We start from the raw sequence: 26742 nt of genomic DNA, 5'->3' as shown, positions 1-26742 counted from the left end.
TTATTCATATCATACGAGTTATACTTTAAAAGAATTGGATGTGATCATTAATTCTTACTTTAAATTGATCTATGATATAATCTATATAATTATATTAATCTATGATATAATCTATATAAATAAAACGATATTATAATTACATGCAAATTGTTCGAAAAAATTTTTTTAAATTTTTTCTCGGGAAGTCAGAGAGTATACAATTGCGTTTTTTTTTTATTAAAGAACATTTAAAAAATATGTCATATGAACAGATAGAATTTTATTGCAATTTCATGAGCGCTTCTCGTGGCGCAAATTCCATTATCGCGAAACGATGAACCGAGAGAAATGTCGTTTAGAGAAATTATTCTCCTGCACTCTCGCGGCTTTTCTCTTGTCCAGAGCATGATTGATGACCGCAACAACTGCCTGGTCAGTTCGAGGCAGCCGAGATCGTCGGGATATCCGGCGTTGGGACCGCGCCGCGTGCTCTGGAAAAGTCGGCGAGTCCAAGGTGACCGCGATTTAGATGGAAATAGCCAAGCGGGAATAAATTTGACCACGAGAGCTACATCGTCGGCAAACGAGAAACGAGAGATCAGCAGCGGAATTCGCCGTCGCGTCTCCTGCGGTTTAATCGATTTCAGGTAAGTTAAAGCGATCTTAATGTCAAGGCACAAGAATCACACTTAATGATAAAAGATTTTCAACGAAGATTGCGTTCAAGTACAGTAAATTGTTAAAATGTACACACACAAACCACAAAATATAATATTTATAATTTGAACAATTTATGAGAAGTTGAACAACGTTCATAGATGCAGTATAATTGTTTTTTTTTTTTTTTTTTTTAATTAAAAACACACGCACATGCAATTAAGTAATAGAATATTTAAATTTTTGAAGAGATAAAAATTTGTTTATGTGTAATAATTTACGTTAAATTTCAATAATTTTTAACAGAAGAATTCGCGTAAGAATTTAGAAATTCGACAATGATATTATTTTCAAATAAACACGATACTTCAATATTACTGCAATCTGATCAAATATACATTTGATCCGTCAATCTAGATATTCCGTTATGCTTTCGGTGCAAATTTCGCTGACGTAACCACACGTGCATTTCTCGTTCCGGAGATTCTGTTATCGAGGGATCGCGAATCGATTTTATGGAAATATGGCAACGTGATAATATCAGAAAAAAATCTCTCTCTCTCCCTCTCTTTCTCTCCGCGCGCTATTGCAGACATAACGCTGCCGCGATGCAAATCCGCGTGCATTTTGCTTTTCACCTAAAACAATACTATTTCCAAGGATAGATTAATTAACGTCGAAGTATCGTGCTGTTGTGATCGGCGTTGCGTTACACGCGAATAATGCTTGAGACGATGTTTCCGGTATTCGATATTGCTCGCGAATGGAGATTGTGAAATAACGTGTTGTATTTATGTACGCTTCAATATAAATCTATTTCGTGCACACGAAATTCGATCGATTTCCAAGATCAATGATTTTCAAATAATCAGGTTTAATTAAAGTTTAATTCCCTCGAGAATTTTTCTGTTACTCGGAGATGGAAAGTCGTTTCCTCCAAGATGAATATCTGCACGAGAGACATTGCGTCGATTCACGAAATCGCGAGGATCACGAGAAATTAACGGATCGCCGACTACGAATTGTTTTCATTTATCAGTTTTTGTTTGCGTACGTCACCTGGGCAGCGTGTTCTGGATGAATCGCATTTGAGCTTATTTATGACTCCTAAGGATTCTAGAATCCCAGATGCTCAAATTTTATCTTTTGGCAAAAAGGAAAACCTAGAGTTTTTTTGATTGAACAAACGATTTTATTAAACGTTGACGTTTGATAACGTCAAAAGCTCTAAAGACTATACATATATAATCGAGATAAATGACTGATCAAATGATAAAGATTGCGGTCACTATTCATCAAATTATTTTTAGGCGATTTATAACTTATGACAAAATTTAGGACAGAAATAATTTCACGTGTTGCACATCATACATATATATGTGTGTGTGTATGTGTATCTTGGCATATATTTTATATATATATATATATTTTAATTTTTCAAATGTATGTTTCCTGTATTATTACGACATGTAAAATTAAAAACAGATTTTTGTCTCAAACTTTATCACAAATTAAATAAATTACCTAATAAAGGCGTATACATTGGATATTATTTATAAAAACTAGCCTTAAAATTGAAATTTACAATCGTTTCTATGACTAATTCTTCTTCGCGATGCTCAAGTCGCGCTTCGCGTCTACATATAATACGTTTATCATAAAAGCTTGCCATCAACACACCATTTGCAGAATGCAGCGGTATGCGTCGTAGCGGGTCGCGTCCAGGAAAATGCTGAAGGAAGTCGGCTGTGGGAGCACTACTCCTCCGCCGGGGGACGGCGGGGGAGCGAACAGTCGGCAGGTCGGCGCGAACGAAGGCGGCGGCGGCGGCAATGGCGGCGGCGGGAGCGGCGGGGGCGGCAGCACCTCGGAAGGTGTCCTCGGTTGCGGAGGCTGCGGAAGGGAGATCGCTGAACGTTGGTATCTAAGGGCGGCCGATCGCGCATGGCACTGTGGCTGCCTGCGCTGCTGTCACTGTCGGATCCCCCTGGCCGCCGAGCTCACCTGCTTTGCCAGGGACGGCAACATCTACTGCAAGGAGGATTACTATAGGTTAGCACGCGATCGCGAAAGAGCGTGTCTGAAATAAAGAGTATTATTTTTCTAGGGGAGAGAGAAAATAGAAAGAAAGGTTTATGGTAAAAAAAAAAAAACTGGCTGAGACTTCAGACGAAGTGTCTGCAGCTTTTTTGGGGGGGACACTTTTAAATTTTTAGATAGAATGCTGTCTGAATTTTCAGACAGGATGTTGTCTGAATTTTCAGACACACTTCAATTTTTACTACAAACATACTTTTCTGAATTTTCAAAAAAACAATTCTGATGATTAGAAGACACCTAGATCTGAAAATTTAGACAAAAATTTGTCTAAGTTCTTAGAAAACTTTTTACGGTATTTTTTGAAAAATACATTCAAAAAGAGAGCCAATTTTGAAGAATGCACGCGATCTTAAAGTTTCACTCTCTTATAGAGTTATTAATCAATTAAAGAGTTAATAAATACAAATTCTCCAAAGATTTTTGACATTGAAAAATTCGAGATTCTACATCTTGAAAAGCCCAACGATTTAAGAACTTGAGAGATTTGAAAAGCAATTCAAATAATCATAGATAAATAAATGAATATCATATGGAATAATGCACGCGCGCGTTTACGCGATGACGTTCGGCGTTTCAGAACGAGGGTAGAATGAAAGGCTGAGAAGCGAGTTCGTTAGAGCGAACAGGGGAGGAATTCACCAGCCGTCGTCCATGCAATATGCAACAACGCGAGCCCTTTGTTTCCGTCTACGCGAATGGTGAACGGTCCGCTTCGATCGCTTACGAAATTCACCTCAAGCGAAATTCGTATAATATATTCGCAAACATTCGCACAAATCGGATAATGCACTGTTAGATTCCCAAATACGTATCATATATTTTGCTTCTCAATAATTCCCTCTGATTTAAATTTTGGCAAGATTGAGAAAAATTATAGCGAAAAATACTTCCAATTTTTAGACAGAATGCTGTCTGAATTTTCAGATACACTTTAATTTTCAGACACGCTCTTCTGAAATTTCAGAAAAACGACTCTGATGATTGTCTGAAATTTCTTTCAGACACCCAGATCTGAAAATTCAGACAAAAATGTGTCCGAATTTTAGAACATTTTTTACGGTGTTTTTTAAAAGATACGTTCAAAGAAAATTTTGAAGAATCAACGTGATCTTAAAGTTTTGCTCTCTCAGTTAAATCGTCATTAGATGAGTATATAAGGGGCTGATATACTAATAATAATTTAACACGATTGTGCAAATTTGAAGCATGGAATTTTCCATTTTTTGGATAGTGAAAGATTTCAATAACGCACGTCTTTTAATGACTGTATTTTCTGATCGCAGATTATTCGCGGTGTCGCGATGCTCGCGATGCCGTGCCGGTATCTCCGCCTCGGAGCTGGTGATGCGGGCGCGCGATCTGGTGTATCATGTGGCGTGTTTCACTTGCGCCTCGTGCGGCACCCCGCTGAACAAAGGCGACCATTTCGGTCAGCGGGACGGACTCGTGTATTGTAGGTAGGTGAGAAACAGGAGCATCTGATCATTACTATCCTTCAAAGGCCGCGTCTCTCCTTGTTATCAACGAGTTCGATGACGAGGTTGACAGGAGCACGAGACGCTTTTGTCGCACCGAGTCGTTCCTCCCTTCCTCCCTTCCTCCCTCCTTCCCCGTCCGCGCTAATGACAGTCGTCGAGTCGCTTAATGACAGTCATTGGAATGGATGGATTCGAGTCTCGGGTTCCGAGAAGACAATTGTGACAGCAGATACCGTGGGGGATGTGAAAATAAGAGATTCACGAAGAAGAAAAAATGTTACGATTTAAGGAAATTAAAGATAGGAAGAGAGAGATATATATTTATGTGAAATTAAACACAGTGCAGAAAAAGTTATAACAGTTGTGGGTATAAACATAGAATTTTATCAGAGAGAATAAAACATCGACACAAAAAGGGATGATAGAATCATCAAATGCTAAGCCCACGGAATCTAACGTTCACGCAAGTCGAACTCGGTCATCGAAACTCGACACATAACGCGGAGGTCAGGTCGTCTATCGACTACTTGACAGAGAGCTTGACGACTGACAACTGCAACGTCGCTCCCAAGACCACACTACGAGCTGCTGTGCTGCGCCGGGGATTACGCGGGTGCTGCCGGCGGCATCGAGGATCTCGGCTCGCCGGGGGTGTCGCCGCTTCCGGCGTACTATGAGCAGAGCCCGATAGCTTCTTCCACTGTGCAGAAGGGTCGGCCGCGGAAGAGGAAGCTGTCGGAAGTCACCGGTTCCGAGCTTCCCGTCACAATGAGACTGGCCGCTGGCGCGCTCGGTGAGTCAAGCCAATGTATGTTCCCGCGATCTCTTTCCTACCCTCCTGAGAAGATCGGTTCCTGGATTCCTATTCGCACTTTAAAAAATTGATTAAGAATTCAGATACATTTTTGTCTAAATTTGCAGATGTGGATGTCTGAAAAAATTTTCAATTTGTGTTAATCATCAGAGTCGTTTTTCTGAAAGTTTAGAAGAGTTGGTCTGAAAATGGAAATGTGTCTGGATATTCAGACAGTGTGTCTGTAAAAAAACTTCAGATACTTTGTTTGAAGTTCACTGTACTTCATTGTAAAAAAACTTTCAAACAAAGTGTCTGAAACTTTTTGGCAGACACATTGTCTGAATTTTCAGACATATTTTAATTTTTAGACATACTTGTCTGAACTTTTAGAAAAACAAATGATAATTAAAACAGATTGTCTGAAATATCTTTCAGACACCTGGATCTGAAAATTCAGACAAAAATGTGTCTAAATTCTTAGACAATTTTTTACAGTGTTGATATCTGCTTTACATATTCCCGAAAAATGCAAATGAGGCGACTCTGCCACTCTTTTTTCTTCTCATCCGTTTGTTTACTCACGCGCTTTCTCTCTACATCATGCTACAGCAAACGAGTTAATCGACGGAATTGCATTATTTACCGAGTAACGGGGAAAGGGAGGCATAATGGTGGGCGTTCTCCTTTTTGTAAATATTTGCTCGAACTCTCAAGAATCGCAGATGTTATTTCATTTCGTCCGTGATTATTCGGCTCGTTAACTGGAGCATTCGACATTCAGCGAGCGGGATTCTTTGACGTATTCTTGCACGCTACGCAGATGTTTAATTCGCTCAATGATTTAATATCCTTAGTACAAATATCGTCATCCCAAGTCGATCATTTTTCATCCTGTGTTTCAATTTTTATTTTTAATCATTTTACTCTTTTAAGACGACAATAAACAAGAATTGCATCGTTCGATGAAAATCGTGTTTTAAAATCATGTGGCGTGAGGAGATCATAATAGATACTTTCCCAGAACAGTGTCACATAAATCGCAAAGTCAATCGTCGTGACTTGAATGACACAACCCGCGGCTGCTCAGTCGAGGAAAATCGGCGGCATGACGAACCGGCCGAGCTTATGTTCGCTCGACTTGTGTCATTTGTCAACTGGCACGCTCGTATCACATCATCTCGATGCGATTCCCGCCGGTTTTACGATCGTTTCGGCGTGGACGCGAGCCAAAGAGATGGCCGCGCGAACCGGTACACGCGCGATTCCCAGTTATTTTATAATCGACGAGGGTGAGGATCATTCTACCCGTAGACTACCAACCGGAATTTACGACCAACAGCCATAAAATTGTCCATGATGTCCTGCGTGCGCAGCTTCGGTTGCGGCTGGGAACGCGAATGGTCGGTCTGAAGAGAAAGATCTCTCTCTTTCTCTCTCTCGCGCGCTTTTATTATCTTTATATATAATTGGGACAGTTTTTGTGCGAAAGGGTGAGACGCCGACGAGATGAGAACTATTCCGCGACAGTGAGACTGATACACGGCAGAGACATTCTCGTCTTCTAGCACAGAAGCAGGAAGACAATAATCCGATAGTTCTTAACTTTTGACAAATGCTTGAGATCAATTTTCTAATGTAAATATAAGATCTCTCACAATAAAAGATCAAAGATCGATAAATTATCCTTGAATAAATTTTGAAAAGAAATGCATATATTCTTTGTAAACTGCATTGAATGCAGCGACACTAGCATAAATTTGATTTGCCTAACATGATGTGATAAAATTAAACAATTACGTTGAATACTAAATATTTCGATCAATATACGAACATCATTTACAACTACGGAAAAAGATTTGCTTACTCTTTGTTAGAAGATATATTTTATATTTTTGCTTCCTCATAGAGGAAGCTTTGTTTTTTGTCTTAAAATTAGAGTTTCAAGAAGACGTCCTTCCCCGTAAGGGAAGGTCGCACGAATCCTGGGAAGTTCTCTCCGAGAGCAGAAATCGGGGGAGAGAGGGTGGGTGAATTTAGCGGTTTAAGAATGAGATTACAATTTGTCAAGGCGAGTTAGAAGCCAAAATTGTCGAGTCTGAAGGCTACAGACTTCTGGATGAAGAAACAAGAGCGTGTAATAGAAAGAGAAAAGGAGAGAGAGAAAGAGAGAGAGGAGTACCTGCTGCTGCACAGACACGGCAAGAAACTCTCGCGCGCACAGGCGGCATTATAGCGCTCCGAACGGCCATTCTGCTGGCTGTGGCCACGCATTGGCCACAGCGGCATTCTTTTCCGGGCAGATCGGCCAATCGATGCATCTCCCGGTGCCGATACCTATCTGTCACTGTCCGCCGGGGCCCGTTCCTCTTTCTGCGGAGACAGAAAGGCCCCGCCGAGAATCGGAAGGGTCGCGCCGGAAAAATTCTAATTCCGATTCGATTCGATCCGCGTGCAGAATCACGCCGAGAAAGAGAACCCTAATCATTTTCAGCCTAACTTTTAGTAAAATACGTAAGCGTTTTAAATTCTTTTATACCTTCTTGGCGCGGATAATATGTTTTATAATATATTTTTGACAGGACACATAAAAACATATTTATCACGTCAAATCTCTTCGATTCTATGTAGAAGAAGAAGCGTCTTAATTGATCAATTAGCGATTATGTCACCGTGCACGAATTTATCTGAATTATGGTGAACGAAAATAAAAAAAGAAGAAACCAGTCGCAGGAAAGAGGACGTGCGTTGTGTGCACAGTTGCGGTTGTTGCACGCCGGCGGAGCGAAGGAACGTATCCAATAAATAAGACGACGAGGGTAACCATTGAATTCAATCGGAAGAAGAACGGGTTCCAGTCGACGAACGGGGTGGACGAGGGGGAGAGGGCGAGAAGGGATCCCAGAAGTAAATCCCCGAGCACGTATGCGCCATTACTGTTTATTGTTCCGAACTTCCATTCCCAACGAACGGCGATTCGCCGGTTCGCCAAAAGGGAGAAAGAGAGAAAGAAATACCGCGAAAGGGGGCGAGAGAGAAGAAGAGAGATAGAAAAACCGTTTTTGCGAGTGGCCGCAGTGTCTCTGGAATTTGCTTTCTTGTTGAGGTAAACGACACAGATTTCGTTTATTTCTCCTTTTTTCCCCAAAGGTGATCGGAAAAGCACAGTTATGTTCGCGAGATCGAAAAGATCGGAAAGAGCGCGCTACGAAAAGAAGGGATCGACGTCTCCGGAATTAAAATCCTTTTTTAACTATCCATTCAGTCGACGCACGAATGTTAAAAAAAAAAAAAACTATAAAATATACGAATACAGATGATGGGAAATATTGGGTCGTCTTGATTTTTATATTCTTGGATGGAAAGAGTATTCATTGAAATAAATAATGTGACATATCTGTATTCAATAATCGAAAAATTCAAAGTTTTTCAAGATTCTTAAAATACCAAGAATTTCAAAGTTTTTTTAAGTTTCTACGTTTCAAAAGCTCAGATGTTGAAAACCGTGAGGCTTTACGTTAATATCCAGCATCGTTTTTGTCGTCATTGCGCGTCGAATGATCTCGCAGCAAAAATTTCGATAAAAAACGTGAGATGTCTAACGCGAGAAAAAGACATTTTTTAGTCGACGTCACGATTGCAGAACTGCTGCATCCCACGGAGCTGTCCTCGTCGATGGAGTCGCTATCCGCGTACGACGCGTCCGTGGGCTCCCCGGGACCGGTGCATCAGAGCCAACGAACAAAGCGTATGCGCACCAGTTTCAAGCACCATCAATTGCGAACCATGAAAAATTATTTCGCGATAAATCAAAACCCGGATGCTAAGGATCTCAAGCAGCTCGCGCAGAAGACCGGTCTGTCCAAGAGGGTACTACAGGTAAATAGTTTTCCATTTTCACATTACATTTCGAAAATAGAATATACTGTAAAAAAACTGACTGGAACTTTCGACAAGGTGTCTGCAACTTTTTTGCAGGCACACTGTCTGAATTTTCAAACAGAATGCTGTCTGAATTTTCAGACACTTCAATTTTCAGACAGAATGCTGTCTGAATTTTCAGACTTTTCAATTTTCAGAAATTCTCCTCAAATTCTTTTGAATTTCTAGACATTTCAATTTTCAGGCAAATTCTTTTGAATTTTCAGAAAAACGACTCTTAAGACAGATTGTCTGAAATTTTTTTCAGACACCCAGGTTTGAAAATTCAGACAAAAATGTATCTGAATTTTTAGAACATTTTTTTACAATGTAGCTAAGGAAGCAATTTACCGTCGCTGACATTCCGTTTTCTTTTCTTTTCTTTTTTTACTAACGACTTTCTTTCGATCGTGTAACAAAACTAGCCAACATCACCTTTGATTTTACGTAATAAATTACTTGTCTTTTTTTCACTAATTTTTGACGAATTCGATATTCGAATTATTATAATTTTTGACGCATTCGAATTATTCGATGTTGAGTTGGTTATAATCAACAGTTCGAGTCACGGCGGTCTCTTTTCGAAATTTCATTGTTCAGGTGTGGTTTCAAAACGCGCGAGCGAAATGGCGACGGAACCTGATGCGGCAGGACGGCGGCAACGCCAGCAGTAACGTCGGCTGTTCCGGGACGCCGGTATCATCCAGCACCGGAAATTCTCCAAACGTCGGCCCGGCTGCCAGCATCCTCGGCGACAGCAACAGCATGCCCTCGACATCCATGGAGGAGCTGCACGCCCTTCATCATCTGCACTCGGGTGTCTCCTCTCAGGTCTCCTTCTCCGACCTATACTGACGACGGCTTGAAATGGACGAGGACGCTTACAGCAGCCTCTCCAGCCATCTCGGATGAGGGATTATCGCGCTTCCTCGAAAATTGACCGACCGCGAAGAACTCGGCGAGTCGATGACACTCGCATCCATCATAGTTTTTTTTTTTTTTTTTAAAGAAGATATCTCACTGATGAACGGTGGTCGACTGTTGATAACGTCGTACAACAACTCTGGATAAAGTCTAACGTGTTCCTTGCCGTACTGCTTTTGGAAACAGTTGTCTGAAATTCCACAGAAGCCGATGTTTTGTGCAAAACAAACTTTAGTCGCGCGAAATCGATTAGAGCAAGATCAAACATTTGGCTTTTCTCCGAGATTTACACAGGGACATATTATTGGACTTAACGAAGAAAGTGACCCGTCGGAGGATTTTTCCGAACGACAGCCTAGTCTAGTAGAGACGATTATGTTTAAGTAATCAGTGATAATAATCATAGTTCCATGCACATCCGAATTACCAAAGATTACTAGACGAAGATAGTAGGAGTGTAATCTAGGTATGTATACAAAAAGAGAGTGTATCGTTAGCGATTATATCGATAATTATCGACGAGGCCTCGGGCACTGTTCGACATGCGGGGTGTTCCATAAAGACGTGTGCTACTGACAACATGTTTGAGCGTTTCTAAAGATCTCACATTACCAATCTAGCGTACTCCGAGGAATTGAGAATTTTTAGAGAACGAGGATCGAAAGATTTTGAAAGATCCAAGAAGATCCCTCAGAGATCCGAATATTTTTAAAATACTTGCAAATATATTTCTAGCAATCTGTCAGTGTTTTTAGAAAATCTTTTTTTGCATATTATTTAAATTGTTTGATACAACATGAAATATATCAAGATTTTCTGATCAAAATATGTTGTATGTATAATTGTTTGGGACGCCCTATGCGATGTCGCAAGGTCTATTAAATTAAAGGAAACGGCTCGCCCATGCGGACGAACATGTACATGTGCAATCACGTAGCGAAATTATTTAATTTGTCCTCGTTGATTCTACACGGAACTTTGCACGCCACTAATTTCTTTATCGGCTTTGTGTTGTGTCGATCGGCCAGAATTTATTAAATATACATTAAATACGCAATCATGACTATACATAATGTGTCAATAATGATTCCTATATTAAGTATGAAATAAAATAAAGTTGGAAATATAGTTTTTTGGAATTTTATCATTGCTAAATGATGGAAATTGCAGGCAAGGATTGGGTCTGATAATCAAAATAAAATCATCAGTGAAGCTCGATAAAAATTTAAACGACAAGTCTGCGACTTTTATATTTAACGACGAAATGTATGAAAGTTTTTCAAACAAAAAACAGCGTTCCTCTGCTCGTGCCAAAACGTAGCTAAGAAAGAAATTTTTTAACGAGCTGCTGGAATTCAAAGGGCATGATATTGTTGCAATATTTTTGCAAACCGCGATTTCCGGATTTTCGCGAGTTATTTGAAAGGGATGCCGCTTTGATCAAGCTTTTTGTGCATTATATATTCTTACATTCACGTTTTCTTTCCAAATTATCATCTTTGAATTCGAGCAGTACGAGGCGCATGCACGCACACACATGCATACACACACATACACACACACACACACACAAATACATACATACACATGTGTTTACGCGAGTATGTATACGGATGCAAATAAGGATTAGGTCGTCGCAAGTTCGTGAAACTTATTGTTAGTAAATCGAACGTCTCTCAAGCATATATATAAAACGCCATAAAAAAACTATATTGTAGATTTAATATTTTTCCAATATCAAAATATTTGAAATTTGGAAGTATTGGAGAATCGATGTCAACACCACAATCTATTTTCACAAAGATTCTTCAAGTTAAATGACGCTAAGTCTTTCAGTTTTTTCATTTATTTTTTATTCGGTTATTGATAACGATAAGCTTTCATGTCTAGTCAATTCTTCAAATCTGAAATCATACTTGAGGGGCAAAGTAATACGTAAGGTTTTACAAAAATTCGAAATATATTGTGTGAGCATCATTGTGCATTGACAATGCAACTTTATCAATCATGTAGAAATTAAGTTAATAAGACAAGAAAAATTACAGAATATCTTAAACATTACAAAAGGCACGCGTTCATCTTGTCCCAAAAATCTGTAAATCATTTGTTTATTATATTTATTTTTGTTATTTCAAATAAGTGTAAATCATAAAATACTTTACGAGCATCTTTTATCTTGTCACATGATGCCCGACAGAGAGAATTGATAGGTCGCACGTTAGGTATATGTAGCATAGCGATGATTAAGTGTACATGTTAAAGAGCGAAGCAATTATTTCCAACTCTATAGGCAAATTAATGTGCTACATTCGAGTGCAACTATTATCGCATAATAAATAGTTACGTACGTCTCTCGACTCGGACGCAACTTGCTCTCATCTCTAATTCACCACTTTCTCCCCGACGTTAGATCACGAAAAAGATAATTTTTAATTTTTAAAATAAAAGGTAAGTTCTAAGTTTTCTAATTAATATATAAAATATAATCAGAACTTTTACGATAACTTTAATACGTTAATCTTGATACTAAAATTTCCGAATATTTGTAATCCTTAAAATTTAATTGGCGGATTCATGAAACCCGATATTTGTGAATCAAATATATCAATCTTCAACCGTATGGATGCTTTCAAGTACCCTGTAAAAAAATTGACGAAAATTTCTGACAAAGTATCTGCAGCTTTTTTGCAGACATACTGAAAATTTAAACAGAATGCTGTCTGAGTCTTCGGACACTTCAATTTTCGGACACATTCTTTTAAATTTTCAGAAAAACGACTCTGATGATCAAGACAGATTGTCTGAAATTTCTTTCAGACACTCAGACCAAGAAATTCAGACAAAAATGTGTTTAAATTTTTATAGAAAATTTTTTACGGTGTACGTAAACTCTTAGACGCGCGAGTTTCGCGCTGAACATGTATAATTCCTTTATTTGAAATCGAAGAAATTCAACCTAACGCTTTACTATGAGCATCCTTCACCATCCACCACCATACACCGCCTTCCCGAATACACTTGAACTGAATCTTCTCGCCACACACGAGCATACATTCACTACTCTCTCACGAGGCGCAAGTGCGAGTTGTAATTAGCATCAAATTAGGTATTTAAGGATTTCACGTTCGTGCATTCGAGTCAGAGGCGGATAAGCCGAAAGGAAGATACGACGACGACGACGACGATGATGACGAAGAGAAAGAAAAAGAGGAGAAGCAGGAATAGAAGGAAAAGTTGGGACGAAGGAGAGAGAACGAGAGTTCTACTTAGGGGTTATACCAACATAGCGAGTCCTCGTGTAAATTGTAGGCCTCTTGAGTCGTATAAGTGCACCGCAAGCCGTATATATTTTGTCGGCGCTCATATAAGTTAATTTTCAATCTATATGCGGGTTCTCTCCCTCTCTCTTTCTCGTTTCTCTCTCTCTCTCTCTCTCTCTCTCTCTTTCTCTCTCTCTTACTCTCTCTCACTCTCTAATTCACCACTTTCTCCCCGACGTTAGATCACGAAAAAGATAATTTTTAATTTTTAAAATAAAAGGTAAGTTCTAAGTTTTCTAATTAATATATAAAATATAATCAGAACTTTTACGATAACTTTAATACGTTAATCTTGATACTAAAATTTCCGAATATTTGTAATCCTTAAAATTTAATTGGCGGATTCATGAAACCCGATATTTGTGAATCAAATATATCAATCTTCAACCGTATGGATGCTTTCAAGTACCCTGTAAAAAAATTGACGAAAATTTCTGACAAAGTATCTGCAGCTTTTTTGCAGACATACTGAAAATTTAAACAGAATGCTGTCTGAGTCTTCGGACACTTCAATTTTCGGACACATTCTTTTAAATTTTCAGAAAAACGACTCTGATGATCAAGACAGATTGTCTGAAATTTCTTTCAGACACTCAGACCAAGAAATTCAGACAAAAATGTGTTTAAATTTTTATAGAAAATTTTTTACGGTGTACGTAAACTCTTAGACGCGCGAGTTTCGCGCTGAACATGTATAATTCCTTTATTTGAAATCGAAGAAATTCAACCTAACGCTTTACTATGAGCATCCTTCACCATCCACCACCATACACCGCCTTCCCGAATACACTTGAACTGAATCTTCTCGCCACACACGAGCATACATTCACTACTCTCTCACGAGGCGCAAGTGCGAGTTGTAATTAGCATCAAATTAGGTATTTAAGGATTTCACGTTCGTGCATTCGAGTCAGAGGCGGATAAGCCGAAAGGAAGATACGACGACGACGACGACGATGATGACGAAGAGAAAGAAAAAGAGGAGAAGCAGGAATAGAAGGAAAAGTTGGGACGAAGGAGAGAGAACGAGAGTTCTACTTAGGGGTTATACCAACATAGCGAGTCCTCGTGTAAATTGTAGGCCTCTTGAGTCGTATAAGTGCACCGCAAGCCGTATATATTTTGTCGGCGCTCATATAAGTTAATTTTCAATCTATATGCGGGTTCTCTCCCTTTCTCTTTCTCGTTTCTCTCTCTCTCTCTTTCTCTCTCTCTTACTCTCTCTCACTCTCTCTCTTGGATGGCGCGCGGCGACTCATCAACGAAATGAAGAAATTGAGACTCTCGTTAATATTTAATGAGCAGACGCTCGCGCGAGCGCGGATATACAATGGCCGTAGGTCCCCCGGGCCCGACGGACCCCGAAATATCACCTCCTCGCGGTCGCGTCGCATTTACATGCGCACACTCGTGGAGTCGTCGACTCACGAGAGAGCCGGGCGAATAAGAAATTTCGGGCCGTATATTCGTGTATATTTTCTCCTGTGAAGAGACTGCGAGGCCCTCTCTTAGGAGCCGCGCGGCAGGTGCGCGCGGAGGCTCGCTTCTTCCTTTTTTCGGCACGACGAAATATAAGCGATTGGCGTCCGTGTCTTCCGATTCTTTGCCGATCCGCCTTTGGCTTTGTCCGAAATGAATATCTCGTTGGATTTCTTTCTCGTTGACGGCAGAGGCATACTTGCACAATTGGTGCATCCTACAAAGATTGCGCGAATAGAATACTATTTTATTAAAATACAAATTTCGAGAAAAAAAACATTTTAAACATTTATTTCAAAAAGTTCTAAAGTCTCGATATAATATAATTTTTTTGATCACGTTTTTTTGCAACCGTATCTTTGTATTTCAAAAATTCAGCTTTTGGTTTCCAAGACATCAAAAATTACACTCTCTGTACTTAATAAATCGCATATTATTGATCAGTCATTTACAAGCATTTGTCATGTAAAGTTGTCAGCCTCGCTTGAGGACTGTTCGACCTTTGACACTTGCAGTGGATAGTGGCGTAACGGCTGAAAGTAACAGGTTGTCACAGAATTCGCAGACTGCTAGGAGGCAGACAGACGAAGAAAGAAAGACACATGACCAATCGAATTTTACGTTAATTAGCTAAGCATCGTTAAGTCACACGCAAGACTGTCCAGATGTCACGAATAATGAAAGACCCGTTGCAACGAAAAACACGTTCAAGTAAAAAAACGGTTTTGATAGAATTAAATATGTATTTAAGAAAATTTCAACATTTCCAAAGAATTACTTTGGTAACTTTGAACATATCCAAAATTTAAAAAATATTAAAATATTAATAAAAATATTGATTTTCTTTAAAAAATTTTACAAAATCATTAAAAATTATATGACTCAAATTGAAAGTAATTCTAAAGAAAATGTAAAATTCTTGTTAAACGAAATCGGTCCAAATCGAATATTCGCAATTAGACGTCAATTATCAGCAAATCGCCTTCCAATTTTCTAGAACTCTGAAACTAGTGCTAAATCACGAAAATGATCAGATGACAAAAACGATCTCCCACCCGGAGGGAAGCATCGTGTTGCTGCGCGATAAAAACTGCGACGATAAAAAACGCGTCTCGTGGATGAAGGACAATTGGGAGGAACTATGCGGCGGTCACCGAGACGTCGGGAGGTATCCGAGTGGCTCAAAAAGTGGACCAATTTTCGGTAATTTGTACACGATGGCTCGTTGGATGTGCACGCAGGATAGCCGGTCAGGAAAGGCATCCCTCCGGTTCTCCTCAACTCTTCCTCAACTCTTTCTCTCGTCAGCAAGAGATTGGCGAGCGTACATATAGGTGCTCGGAAGAGAAGTGCAAGAAGAAAGAAGGATTGTCTCAGGAAGAAGACGAAGGACAGGAAGGCGAAGGGGAGGATCGCACGAGTCTATTTTTGAGGGAAGAGGAAGGCTTCGAACGAGTCCGGTCGATAGTCTTTTGTTCTGTCAAACGTCAAACGCGCCTGCTCCATGAGACTAAGGAGAGAAAGAGAAAGAACAAGAGAGATAAGTGCGGAAGAGACGAAGCAACGAGGAACGAGACTAGAGTTTTTATTGGGGTGGTTGCGAAAGCGGTAAGACTGGCAGGCGCGTTCATCTTGAGCTCGATATATGTATATATACAGGGTGTTTGGGTAACTGTGGTGGTACAAATAAGAAGGAATAATTGTTCGGAAGAAAACAAGGCGTTTTGAAACTCAAAACTTTTTCAGAATCCCAAAAATTTGAACATACAAATTTTGAGATTACTAAAATCTAAAATGTCAAAGATTCGAAATCGTCTGACATCAAAATATCACAAATAACAATTTAGCGAGATTCTATCGATGAGCTCGCGTTAATTACAGTTACCGCACGCGCAAGAAAATACATTCAAGTGTATCCCTGACTCGTTTCTGTACAATAAAAACAAGCTGCCATTGCTGCTGTTGATATCGCACAAGAGAATATTTCCTTTTGTCTGCTTTTTGTTTCTTCATTCGCTAACGGCGACGATAAGACCGCCGCGGATCCGATGGAAGCCGCTAGACACAGCAGATGGCCGCCGAGAGGGTGACAGAAGCACGCGTTACCAATGTATGTACACAAGAAAATGTCGGTACCTTCTTGTTTCGGTGCCGCGACCGCTGAACCCACCAGCAGAGGCCCTCTGATGTCGCGGTAATGCGGAGATGTTCCTTTTGCTCATAAAGTCAGGAAAAAGTCGGGCGCGTTGACCCGACGATCGCCGTTACGTTCAGCGGCCTTTTGCTCTCTCAGAATGATCAATGCAAGGCAAGATCCGGTCGCGATAATTCGACAGTCGAATTACTCACATTTTTTACTGGCGTTTTAAATCGTCGTTTTAAATTGTCAATTTTGGAAGATACCGAGTTTTAAAAAGGGCTATACAGATTCGTTGCTTTACACAATGTTATAAAATAATACGGTTCTAAAACTTTTAAAAGAGAGAGAGAGAGAGAGAGAGAGAGAGAGAGAGAGAGAGAGAGAGCGAGAGAGGACAGATTTGTGGAATGTCACACTGTAAAAAAAATTGGCTGAAACTTTAGACAAAGATCTGCAGCTTTTTTGCAGATATACTGTCTGACTTTTCAGACAGAAGGCTGTTTGAATTTTCAGACAGAATGCTATCTGAATTTTCAGGCAGAATGCTATCTGAATTTTCAGACAGAACGCTACCTAAATTTTCAGACACACTTCAATTATTAGACAAACCCTTTTGAACTTTCAGAAAAATGACTTTGATATTAAGATAGATTGTTTAAAAAATTTTTTTTCAGACACATTTATCTCTAAAATTCAAACAAAAATATTTATGAATTGTCGGAAAATTTTGTATAGCACATTTAAATATTTTGCAGCGGAAAGATCGACGAGTTTTGATGATTAAATAATAGAATGTAACGGCCAGCGTGATAGCTCGATGATTATTATTATATATGCATTGACGAGGAAGCAGCAGAGATTTAATGGATATTCGTGAAGCAGATATTTTATGTATATACGCGTAATATGCGCCCGTCGGAGCACTCGCTATGAATATGCATGGCACTTTACGTTCTTGTAATTCGCGGCCTCCTCACGGAGCACGCTTAATGGACGTTCATGGAGAATCTATTCCGACAAGATCTATTCCGACTCTTTGAAGGGATGGGCAACGTCATTCCATTCTGTTTCTTTGCCCCTCTAAGTGCGGAGAATCTTTTTACAAGAATAATCCTTTTCTTTTTTTTATTTTCGATCTCTTCTTTTTTTTCTCTCTCTCTCCCTCTCTTTCTGTTTCAGGATACAAATCATCATCTAACTATCTATAATTCAAATCGCCATTTTATTGGGATGATTAATTAGGAGCACGGTTCACATTTAAATATCGATATACGGAATGCGTCATTATTACTGCCACGCTTGTTAATATAACGATGGAATCGAGCTTTTATTAATAAAAATTTAATTGAAAATTATACAGAATATATTATATATATACGACACAGGATAAAAGTTATTAAATATTACGAGAGTAAATCTAATATCATCATCAAAATCATTTTAATGTATTATATCTTTACTAATTTCAAATCTACTTAGAAAAAACAAGACATATTTTTTTTTCTTTATTATCAAATATAAATCCGTTTAGATAAAAGCATGGTCTACTATTTACACAAATATTCAAAAGTTGATTTATTAAAATTTTTTCGATTGTTTGTGTTCGAAAATTAACTGCAAAAAAAAGGATAAAACAAAAGTCGTTTTCTTTTATGGTTAACACCCGGTATAATACCGGATGCGGATTCTTTCTTCGCGATCCGAGTCTCCTTCGCGAGTGTATGATAACGATAGCGAGCAACTGTAGCTAATAACATAATCACCGTATAAACCGCCGTTTATGCGATAATCGAACGAAGGAAAGAGAACGAAGAGAAGAGAACAATCTTCTTTATAACATCGATACGGGAATAAGCAAAGAGAGACGAATATATTGCAGTGTCTTAGCGCAAAGACACAGCGTCACGCTCTTTTAATTTCTAAACTACAAAAGAAATTTATTAGTTTGCGCTATTGTAAGAGACTACGATATTTATTTTTTATAAAAAGAGAGACAGAGGGGGGTGGGGGGGTGCTCTTGAAGGGACGATCGTGGCAGATGCTGTTGCATATAGGGAACAGAAAAGGAACGAAAGATGGCCGCGGCTACCCGGCATTGTCTACCAGAGACTTCGTTGTAAATAATGCCTCTCCATGGCGGCGAACCAGAAGGTCGGAGAGTTGGCAAAGTGTATACGGTCTGGTTGGCCCCTCGCCATCTCACTCTCTTCCTTTTCCTCCCCCTCTTCACCCTGTGCATCTCTTCCTTCTGTCTCTTCGTACCTCTTTCCTTCGCGCGCGGATCTTCTCTCTTCCCTCTTACTCCATCTCTATCTCTCTCTCTGCAGAACCTGTCGCGCATAAACTGATTCGATCCCGATGTCTCCTCGCGCGAGATTCCCATTGGCCACCGTATAGTCACGCCGCTCGCTTTGTTTGCTTTGTCGCTCGCCTTCCCCCCCCCCCCGCTTCCCTCTTCCTCTACACCCTACAGGACCAAGATCACCCTTTTTCGCCGGGTTCTCCAGAGGTCCCAAATATTCACGAAAGTTACGTGATCGAACGGTCCCGTCGAGCGTGTAAATCCTCGTCGAGAGAATCGTCGCGAAAGAACGGAAGGAGAGCCTCTTGGTCCTTTAACGAATCACTCGCCAGCGATCTTCTGGGATACACTTCCGAAATAGTCTTAGCAAGGGCTTCGAACAGAGCCCTCTATCGGAAGATATTAGAAGCACGGCAATAATCGAATGAGGAAATCAGATCCGGAACGTAACAGTTCAAAACCAACGCCCTTAAAAATTGTGACTTATTAATAAGTAATATCTTTATTAAGAGAAATATATTATATTAAATAATATCACATATTCTTATACATTACAATTGACAGAAATAAAAGTTTGCGCTATGTAATTAACGACAAACTCATTGTCAGTTCTTAAATGTTTACATTCTAGCTGTTCACGAAGGTTTACGATTTGCATATAATTTTTCGAATGTCAACGACATTGGCTGGTGTTACGGATAATGATACGATATGCTTGGCATTTGTAGTTATGGCCGATTATGGCTGGAAAATCTAGCAGGCAAATGGGGAATAATATGGTACGTATTCCTTAAATATAAATCTGATATTCGCCACAGTATCGTTTTGCATGTCGCCGCTGAATGCGAATGCATTATACATGCTGCAGATAAACATTTATCGTGTTTTGCGTTATTGGCTTTTAATGAAGGATAGAGCATTCAATTATTTCATTAAAATTAACTATTAATCATATAGTCATCTAGGTTTATGTAAATAATTGCCGTGTAGTTTTCAGATATTAAAATTAGCGATTAAAGATGCAAAATTATTTCCTTTAACAGAAAATCTCACGATATATTTTATGAACTTAAAATTTTTACGTATTGCGTAATAATTTTGACACAAGCGTGTACATATATTATTATAGTATTTTGTAAAACAGTTGCATATTTCTGATGCATCGAGCTACTTGACAAAAGTGTGATTATATAAATGATTGTCTGCAATTTTTATTCCGCTCATTTGCGTCGTCGAAAATCCTGAAATCTGGCGGATTTCCGAAGATCCCACCCTATACATGCTCCTATCTGCGATGGATAGGGATGGGGTGGGCGATGTTTCGTTCGCCACAGTGCGAGTTCACGTTTCGCGGTCTTTTTTCTCGGATTATCCAACCGGCGCATCGCTTATTCGTGTATCGACCCTTTTCGTCTTTTTGGCTCTTTTCTCCCGCGCGGGCGCAGGGAGGATTCTTTGTTTGCACAGAGTTTCTCTCCAGGAAGAGACCGGCGGACGAGCCGGCGAACGGGGGAGAGAAGATAGTGGCCATTGTGGCACGATCTGCACAAAAGTCGCTATAGCGATGGAATTCAAAGGAGCTGAAGAATGGCGGACAATGCAAATTGAAGCTTTTTTCCCTCCTCCTCTCGCTGGTGGGTACGATATTCATGAGCTTTTCGCTAAGAACGGTCCACGTTGTCTTTAATAGACCAAGAAAAAAGGAAATGTTTAAAATTACAAAACATATCTCGCGGATTTCTTTGTCAAGAATTGAAAATATTTGGACACTTTGCACTTTAACGTTTCGGAAGCTAAAAAATACAAAGAAGAAAGAGAGATAAATTCTTAGTATCTTAAATTTTCAAAACCTCGGACTTTGAAAAAATTAATTTTTAATTTTTGAATTCTTCTTAATTCTTCAAAATTTACTACATAGTTTTTAAAAAGTTTAGATTTTCTTCGTCTTCCAAATTCTAATTTTATTCAATAATGATCATAGAAATGTGAATATTAATAAATAAACATGATTTCAACATGTAAAATATATCATATTAATACAAAAAAAAAAATTAATACATTATAATAAATTTTCTAAAAATTCAGACACATTTTTATCTAAATTTTTAGATCTGGATGTTTGAAAAGATTTCAGACAATCTGTCTTAATCATTAGAGTTGTTTTTCTGAAAGTTCAGAAGGGTGTGCCTGAAAATTGAAGTTTGAAAGTTTGACAATATTCTATCTAAAAATTCAGACAGTGCGTTAGCAAAAAAGCTGCAGAAACTTTGTCTAAAGTTTCAGTCAGTTTTTTTTACAGTGTAGATAAAGAAAACAAAATATTATTTATTTAAAAAAAGTATCTTGTTTGATTTCTCGCTCGGCTGATTTCGATTCTTGAAAGATGCGTTCTATCAGGGGGTTTGTGTCGCTAGGGGAGAAATTTCGTGAATGGAACCTCCTAGGAGGCACCATTTATTCCAAAGTTAATTCGCTATCGTGCCTGTCGAACGCTGCCTGACAGTGGTCGGGAGATTTACTCCCGATCGGTTGATAACCCAGCAGTGGCCATGTCTGCTGTGTCTACAGGGTGTTTTTCAAGCAACGCTCCACTGGCGCGAGTGTATAGCCTCCGGTGACTCGGCCGCTAAACGAACGTAGATAAATATCCTGCATTTTTCCATCCGCCGTTTATTAACGCGATTCGTGAAAGTAAAACAGCGGAACGCATGATTGTGACACCAATAAATGTCAGTGTCCGTCAGCGCGCTCAAGATTTATGTCAGTAGGATTGTGATAGAAAATTACATGTCGACAAGTTTAAACGAGTCTCGAGTGTATGAAAAAAAAAAAATATGTATAATGAATTGATTACAAAATTATGAAATGTATTCTTATATTAGAGATATAATAGTATTAATTGAAAGATTCATTAGTAATTAATTAAATAAAGAAATATTTAATATCTTTCAGAATCAAAAAGAATTCAGATATCTAAATATTTAAAAATTTTAGGTTGTAAGATTGTAAAATTTTAGGGATCTTAAAATCTAAGCAAATTAGGAAGGCAAAAGTTAGTAAATTTTTAAATAAAAAAAAATAACTTTGAAATTTATAAAATCTAAAAAATCCATATTTCAAAACATGAAAATATCAGAAATTTATGAGACAGTTTTAAAAAAATTAAAAGTTCGAATTTTTTTTCCAATAGTTTATAATCCACATACACACAAAGCTACATTATTTTAATATTTTAAACATTCAGTTCTGCTAACAAACATCTGCCACAATTGGATTAACGGATTGTCTGACAATTTTTGATTGATTCCTTGCCGCATTTAAATTCTATACCGCTCGATAACCTGTTGACAGGCATATCTCGTAGATCAATAACTCATGATTCCTTAATCCGCGCGAAGACGAGTCAGCTCATTTCCTAGTCAAGAAGTTCGACTTCTCTTTTCATCTTTCTCTCTCTCTCTTTCTTTTACTCTTTTTCTCCTTCAAATAATTTAACGAAGCATTTATACGCGGGAGAGCGGTAGGTCATCGACGAGGAGCTATTCATCACTAATTTCATCTCGCCTTCCGGCCGGCTCCTTTCGTCGTGGGCGCGATTTGTTCCAAAGTGGCGTTTTCGGCCCCTCGTGGCGAGCGGGCTCTGAGAAGTTCGGCTCTTTAACGCGCTATAACTCAATCGGATGATGAGCTATGGGACACGCCCCGACCCCGCGCCTTTTCCCATAACTTCGGGACTTTTCCCGAGGAGGGGATCGAGGAACGGCGGCGACCAAACGATAATAAATTAAACCACCTGCGCAACCTTCTCCTCCTCATCTATCGATCCTTTCGGTTATTCATTATTGGTATTACTTAAATTTTAAATCACTTTTGCATGTGTGTATTGCACGATCATAGCTACATTGAAATGAAAAGGATGGACGAAACATTTTAAATTAAAAAGAATTTATTTGCGACTTATTCTTTACTACCTTACGATTTATTTTTAAAAATATTGTGCGTGAATATAGTTCAAATATATACAATAAATATATAAATATAGATGTTATCATATCAAAATGAAAAGAAATCAAATATAAAAAAATTCATTTTTTCCTCATCAATCAAAATTATATCAAAACAGTCAACTTTCTGTTAACTAAGTACGCGATCTAGAACCTGTCGCGTTCTTCTCCTGTAATCTCGTTCCCTAAATACACACGGACGTGTATAAAGTATCGCTTCCACGTAGTAACCTCTTGCGTTCCTTAACCTTCGCCCTTCCTTGCCCATCCGAAGGCGAAGGTTTCGCGAGGGGTCAGGGAGAGAGTTTACGTCGACGCTGGTCGTGATATATACTCGTCGGATGGGCATCGGCTCGAGAGGGGAAGGAGGAGGGGGAGAAGGCAAAAAGGGCGCAGTCCAGTCTCCCCCCCTCGTACGGGCGTAGGTTTGTTTTAACAAGGCATTTAAAGCGTACTCGGTAAACATTCGACGAGAAATATTGGTTGTTTATGGCACGGTGATTTATCACCTCGCGCTTGGACGAGCTTGGCGAATGGGATGAGAGTGAAAATAAGTTCAGGTATGGTTCTCTCATTTGGCGCGAGCGCGCGGCAGGAAGAGGAGCGAGAAGAGAGGGAGAGAGAGAGAGAGAGAGAGAGAGTGAGAGAGTGAGAGGGTGGGTGGCAGGGGGATGGAGTGGGCGAGGGACCCCGAGGGCGGATGTGTTCACGTTTTAGCGCCGCTTAGAAGGATGATGTGCATTTGGATGCGCGCATTTGTTTCGCGATGCGCGCGAATAAATTTCACCGAGGATCCTATAGTAATTGTCCGTTCCTTCCATCTTTCCTTATAGATATGTACAAAAAAAACATTTAAATTTTTACGCGAAATATCACAAATTGTGTTTGATAAATTGATAAAATTTTATTGAAGGAAAATTGAATATTTTTTTGTTCGAAATGCTGAAGCTACCAGCTCGAAAATTCGTCTATTCATTCTATTATGACTTCAAAAATTGGCGAGTATAAATTAATTTAAATAATATTTCCAAACAAAGTCAAAATATTCAACGATGAAAAATACAAGATAAATTTGCCTTTCGGATTCTCATAAAATGCTTTCACGATTTTATCCTTTTGCAATTAAACGTATATATAATATCATTGCAACGCAAACAAAGCATACATCGGTAAAGGACCTGCCAATTAAATTTCCGCTCCCTTCAAAAAGAAAAAAGTACCAACGTTCCTCTCACTGTGATCCTTTTCATTCCCAAGATCTCCCTCTGTCTCACGCCCATATTCTTCTCGTTAACTCTTGAAACCTTATTAAGAGGTTCGCATTGTAATGCCGGAGTAAAATATTACAAAACGATTCCGATTCTAGGAAGGGACACGAGGAAGCATTTGAGAGACGTCCGAAAAATTCGTCGAGCTATTAAGTGGAATCCTTCATCGCTACCGTTGAAGATGATAATCTCAGGTGGCTACCGTCCCATCCCGTTACCGATGACGGCCGCGGGATAGATCCGACTTCGTGGTCAGCCAAAGTTCGCTCTAGGAGGTCCTGCGGGCTCTTGACACTATTGAACCGCGCACGGACAATGGCGGGTCCCGCAGAGGAATGCGCGGCGTCGCGGGATCGTTAGGGGCAGGGATGTTTTCGAAATGAGGCAAACTCTTTTACCGCGACCATTCTTAATCTTCATTAGTTCATTTGAGATTTGCATACCGAGGCTCGGTCGTTTATCTGATCGGCGGAGGACGAGCTGAAGGCGAGGACGAGCTTTGTCGCCGAGTTATTCTATAAAGGCTCCCGAAAGATATTTGGATTCTACGATTCTTAAAAGACAAGAGGTCGAAAGAATCCGTAGTTTGAGAAACTCAAAGATCTAAAAACGCGTAAACTGCACTCAAAAAAATGTCTTGCTGATATAGGTAGATTTCTAGATGTCACAACAAAAATTTATCGCTATTTTTTGTATCTGTTAGAATATTGTCTGTTACATATAGAATTTATAGCAGCAATATTCTAATAATATCTTCTAGAAAATTTAGGTCCCATTGCCAAATGTTAATCACTGCATTGGATAAATATGAGTTTCGATACTACAGCTAGAACGATCTTTGTGAGAAATATAACTGCCAATTATAACTGCAGCATCGAAAAATTGAGAGAAATTGTTTAAAAGAGCTAGATAGATTGGGCGCATTATACAAATATGTTATATGTGAGGATTATATATTCATTTGTTTCTTGCCGCTAATCTTTTCTGTGTACCACAGTCAAACTTTATAACAAGTATGATTGGCCTTACATGGATAGGCGCCACAGAAAAACATTCTTTCTAATTTTCACAAACAGTTCAGATATAAATTCTGTCTCTGTGACTTAGATTGATTAAATGCGAAACATATGCGATATCACAGTATTTGCTAATCATTTATGTACCTCAGTTAATTTTGCGCACCCAGAAAATTTTTGCTGTAGTTGCAATACCACTTTTTTGAGTGTGCGTTTTCAAAATTTTCAATATTTTTTATTTGAGATTTTGAAAAATTCAAAGTCTTGAATATCAAAATTTTATGAAACCCAAAATTGCAAACGTTTTAGATTAAAACAATCAAAAATTCGATGATTTGCAAAAATCTATATTTTTTTCAATGATTTAAAGAAAAAACAGATAAACGAAAAAGTGCATAGTAATAAAGAGGCTTCATCGACAAAGATGAATAAATTCAAATATATTGAAGAATGAAGATAGTGCTACGCAAACGATCGTAAAATGATCTTTTCCCCCGATCCGTCGCGGGTCAACGTATCTCCTCGGTGAAAGTTCTGCATACAGTCCCCGGTTATTAGGCCCACCCAATCGGTACTTAATCGTGACCTAACCACCAGCGCGCAGCGCTGGAACGAAGGGAAGAGGGGGAGGGAGGGAGGGAGGGGGGGCAAGAAGGTCAAGCTTAGCCCTGAGACGCGGCCACGGCAAAGCTCACCTTATCGCACTCCTCCGAGCCCGGGTGGCCTACTCGGCCACTTAATTGCAGGCCCATATCACGATCCAATATGGCCGCCCACTGCGAGTATTAGACCCCGTAGCCGGACGTCAATGTCCGCTTTATGTAAGAAATACGGTATCATGCATCGCGCCCAGCATACAGACACAGCCAAGGACATCATCACCATGCATCAGTATAGCGGTTGCATTTACGTCGTGCAACGATATAAAGCTATCGATATTTTTTAACATTCTGAAGAAATTACGTTTCTCTATAAGATTCTGCGATTGAAGATTATAAGAACGACAAAATTTAACTTTCAAGAGATACATTTACATAAGAGAAAGAAAAAGAGAGAGAGATTGTATAAAATTCTAAAGACCTAATTAATTTTCTGTTGTAAAAAATAATACTTGAGAATCTACATTCCATAATTCAGATTAAATAAGAGCGCGAGATAAGCAAAGGGATCAAGGGCACGAAAAATTTTCTGTCCTTAGTCAAGAATGAGAGAAGTGGCTCTCTCTGAGCATAAAAATTTTCAAACATCGTCGTACGCGGGTCACGCGAGAATCCGCCGGCAACTGGTTTGCAGCAGATGAATATTTCGGGCAAATATAGGCAAGGTATCTTTTGTGAAAATAATCAATCACGGCGCCGATA

General features: G+C 39.2%; 1 protein-coding gene across 1 annotated transcript; it reads left to right on the top strand.

Moving 5' to 3' along the window:
• The first annotated feature begins 384 nt into the window (after positions 1-384).
• Positions 385-12540, top strand: LOC115246334 (LIM/homeobox protein Lhx9-like). Its single transcript, XM_029825076.1, has 6 exons — positions 385-626; positions 2362-2688; positions 4020-4193; positions 4787-5007; positions 8651-8886; positions 9529-12540. The coding sequence occupies exons 1-6, from the start codon at positions 385-387 to the stop codon at positions 9781-9783; spliced, it is 1455 nt and encodes a 484-aa protein (XP_029680936.1). The 3' UTR covers positions 9784-12540.
• Positions 12541-26742: the final 14202 nt, after the last annotated feature.

This window comes from Formica exsecta, unplaced genomic scaffold (genome assembly GCF_003651465.1).
Source record: "Formica exsecta isolate Colony F162 unplaced genomic scaffold, ASM365146v1 scaffold148, whole genome shotgun sequence".
In the NCBI taxonomy this organism is placed as follows: domain Eukaryota; kingdom Metazoa; phylum Arthropoda; class Insecta; order Hymenoptera; family Formicidae; genus Formica; species Formica exsecta.
This window is presented reverse-complemented; position numbering and strand designations above follow the sequence as displayed.

What these genes read in the sequence shown, in the direction of transcription:
- LOC115246334 (XM_029825076.1), top strand. Translation starts at nt 385, where the DNA reads ATGATTGATGACCGCAACAACTGCCTGGTCAGTTCGAGGCAGCCGAGA. An exon ending in ACTGGCCGCTGGCGCGCTCG is followed by an intron (nt 5,008 to 8,650) that starts GTGAGTCAAGCC and finishes TCACGATTGCAG; the next exon opens with AACTGCTGCATCCCACGGAG. An exon ending in TGTCCAAGAGGGTACTACAG is followed by an intron (nt 8,887 to 9,528) that starts GTAAATAGTTTT and finishes TTCATTGTTCAG; the next exon opens with GTGTGGTTTCAAAACGCGCG.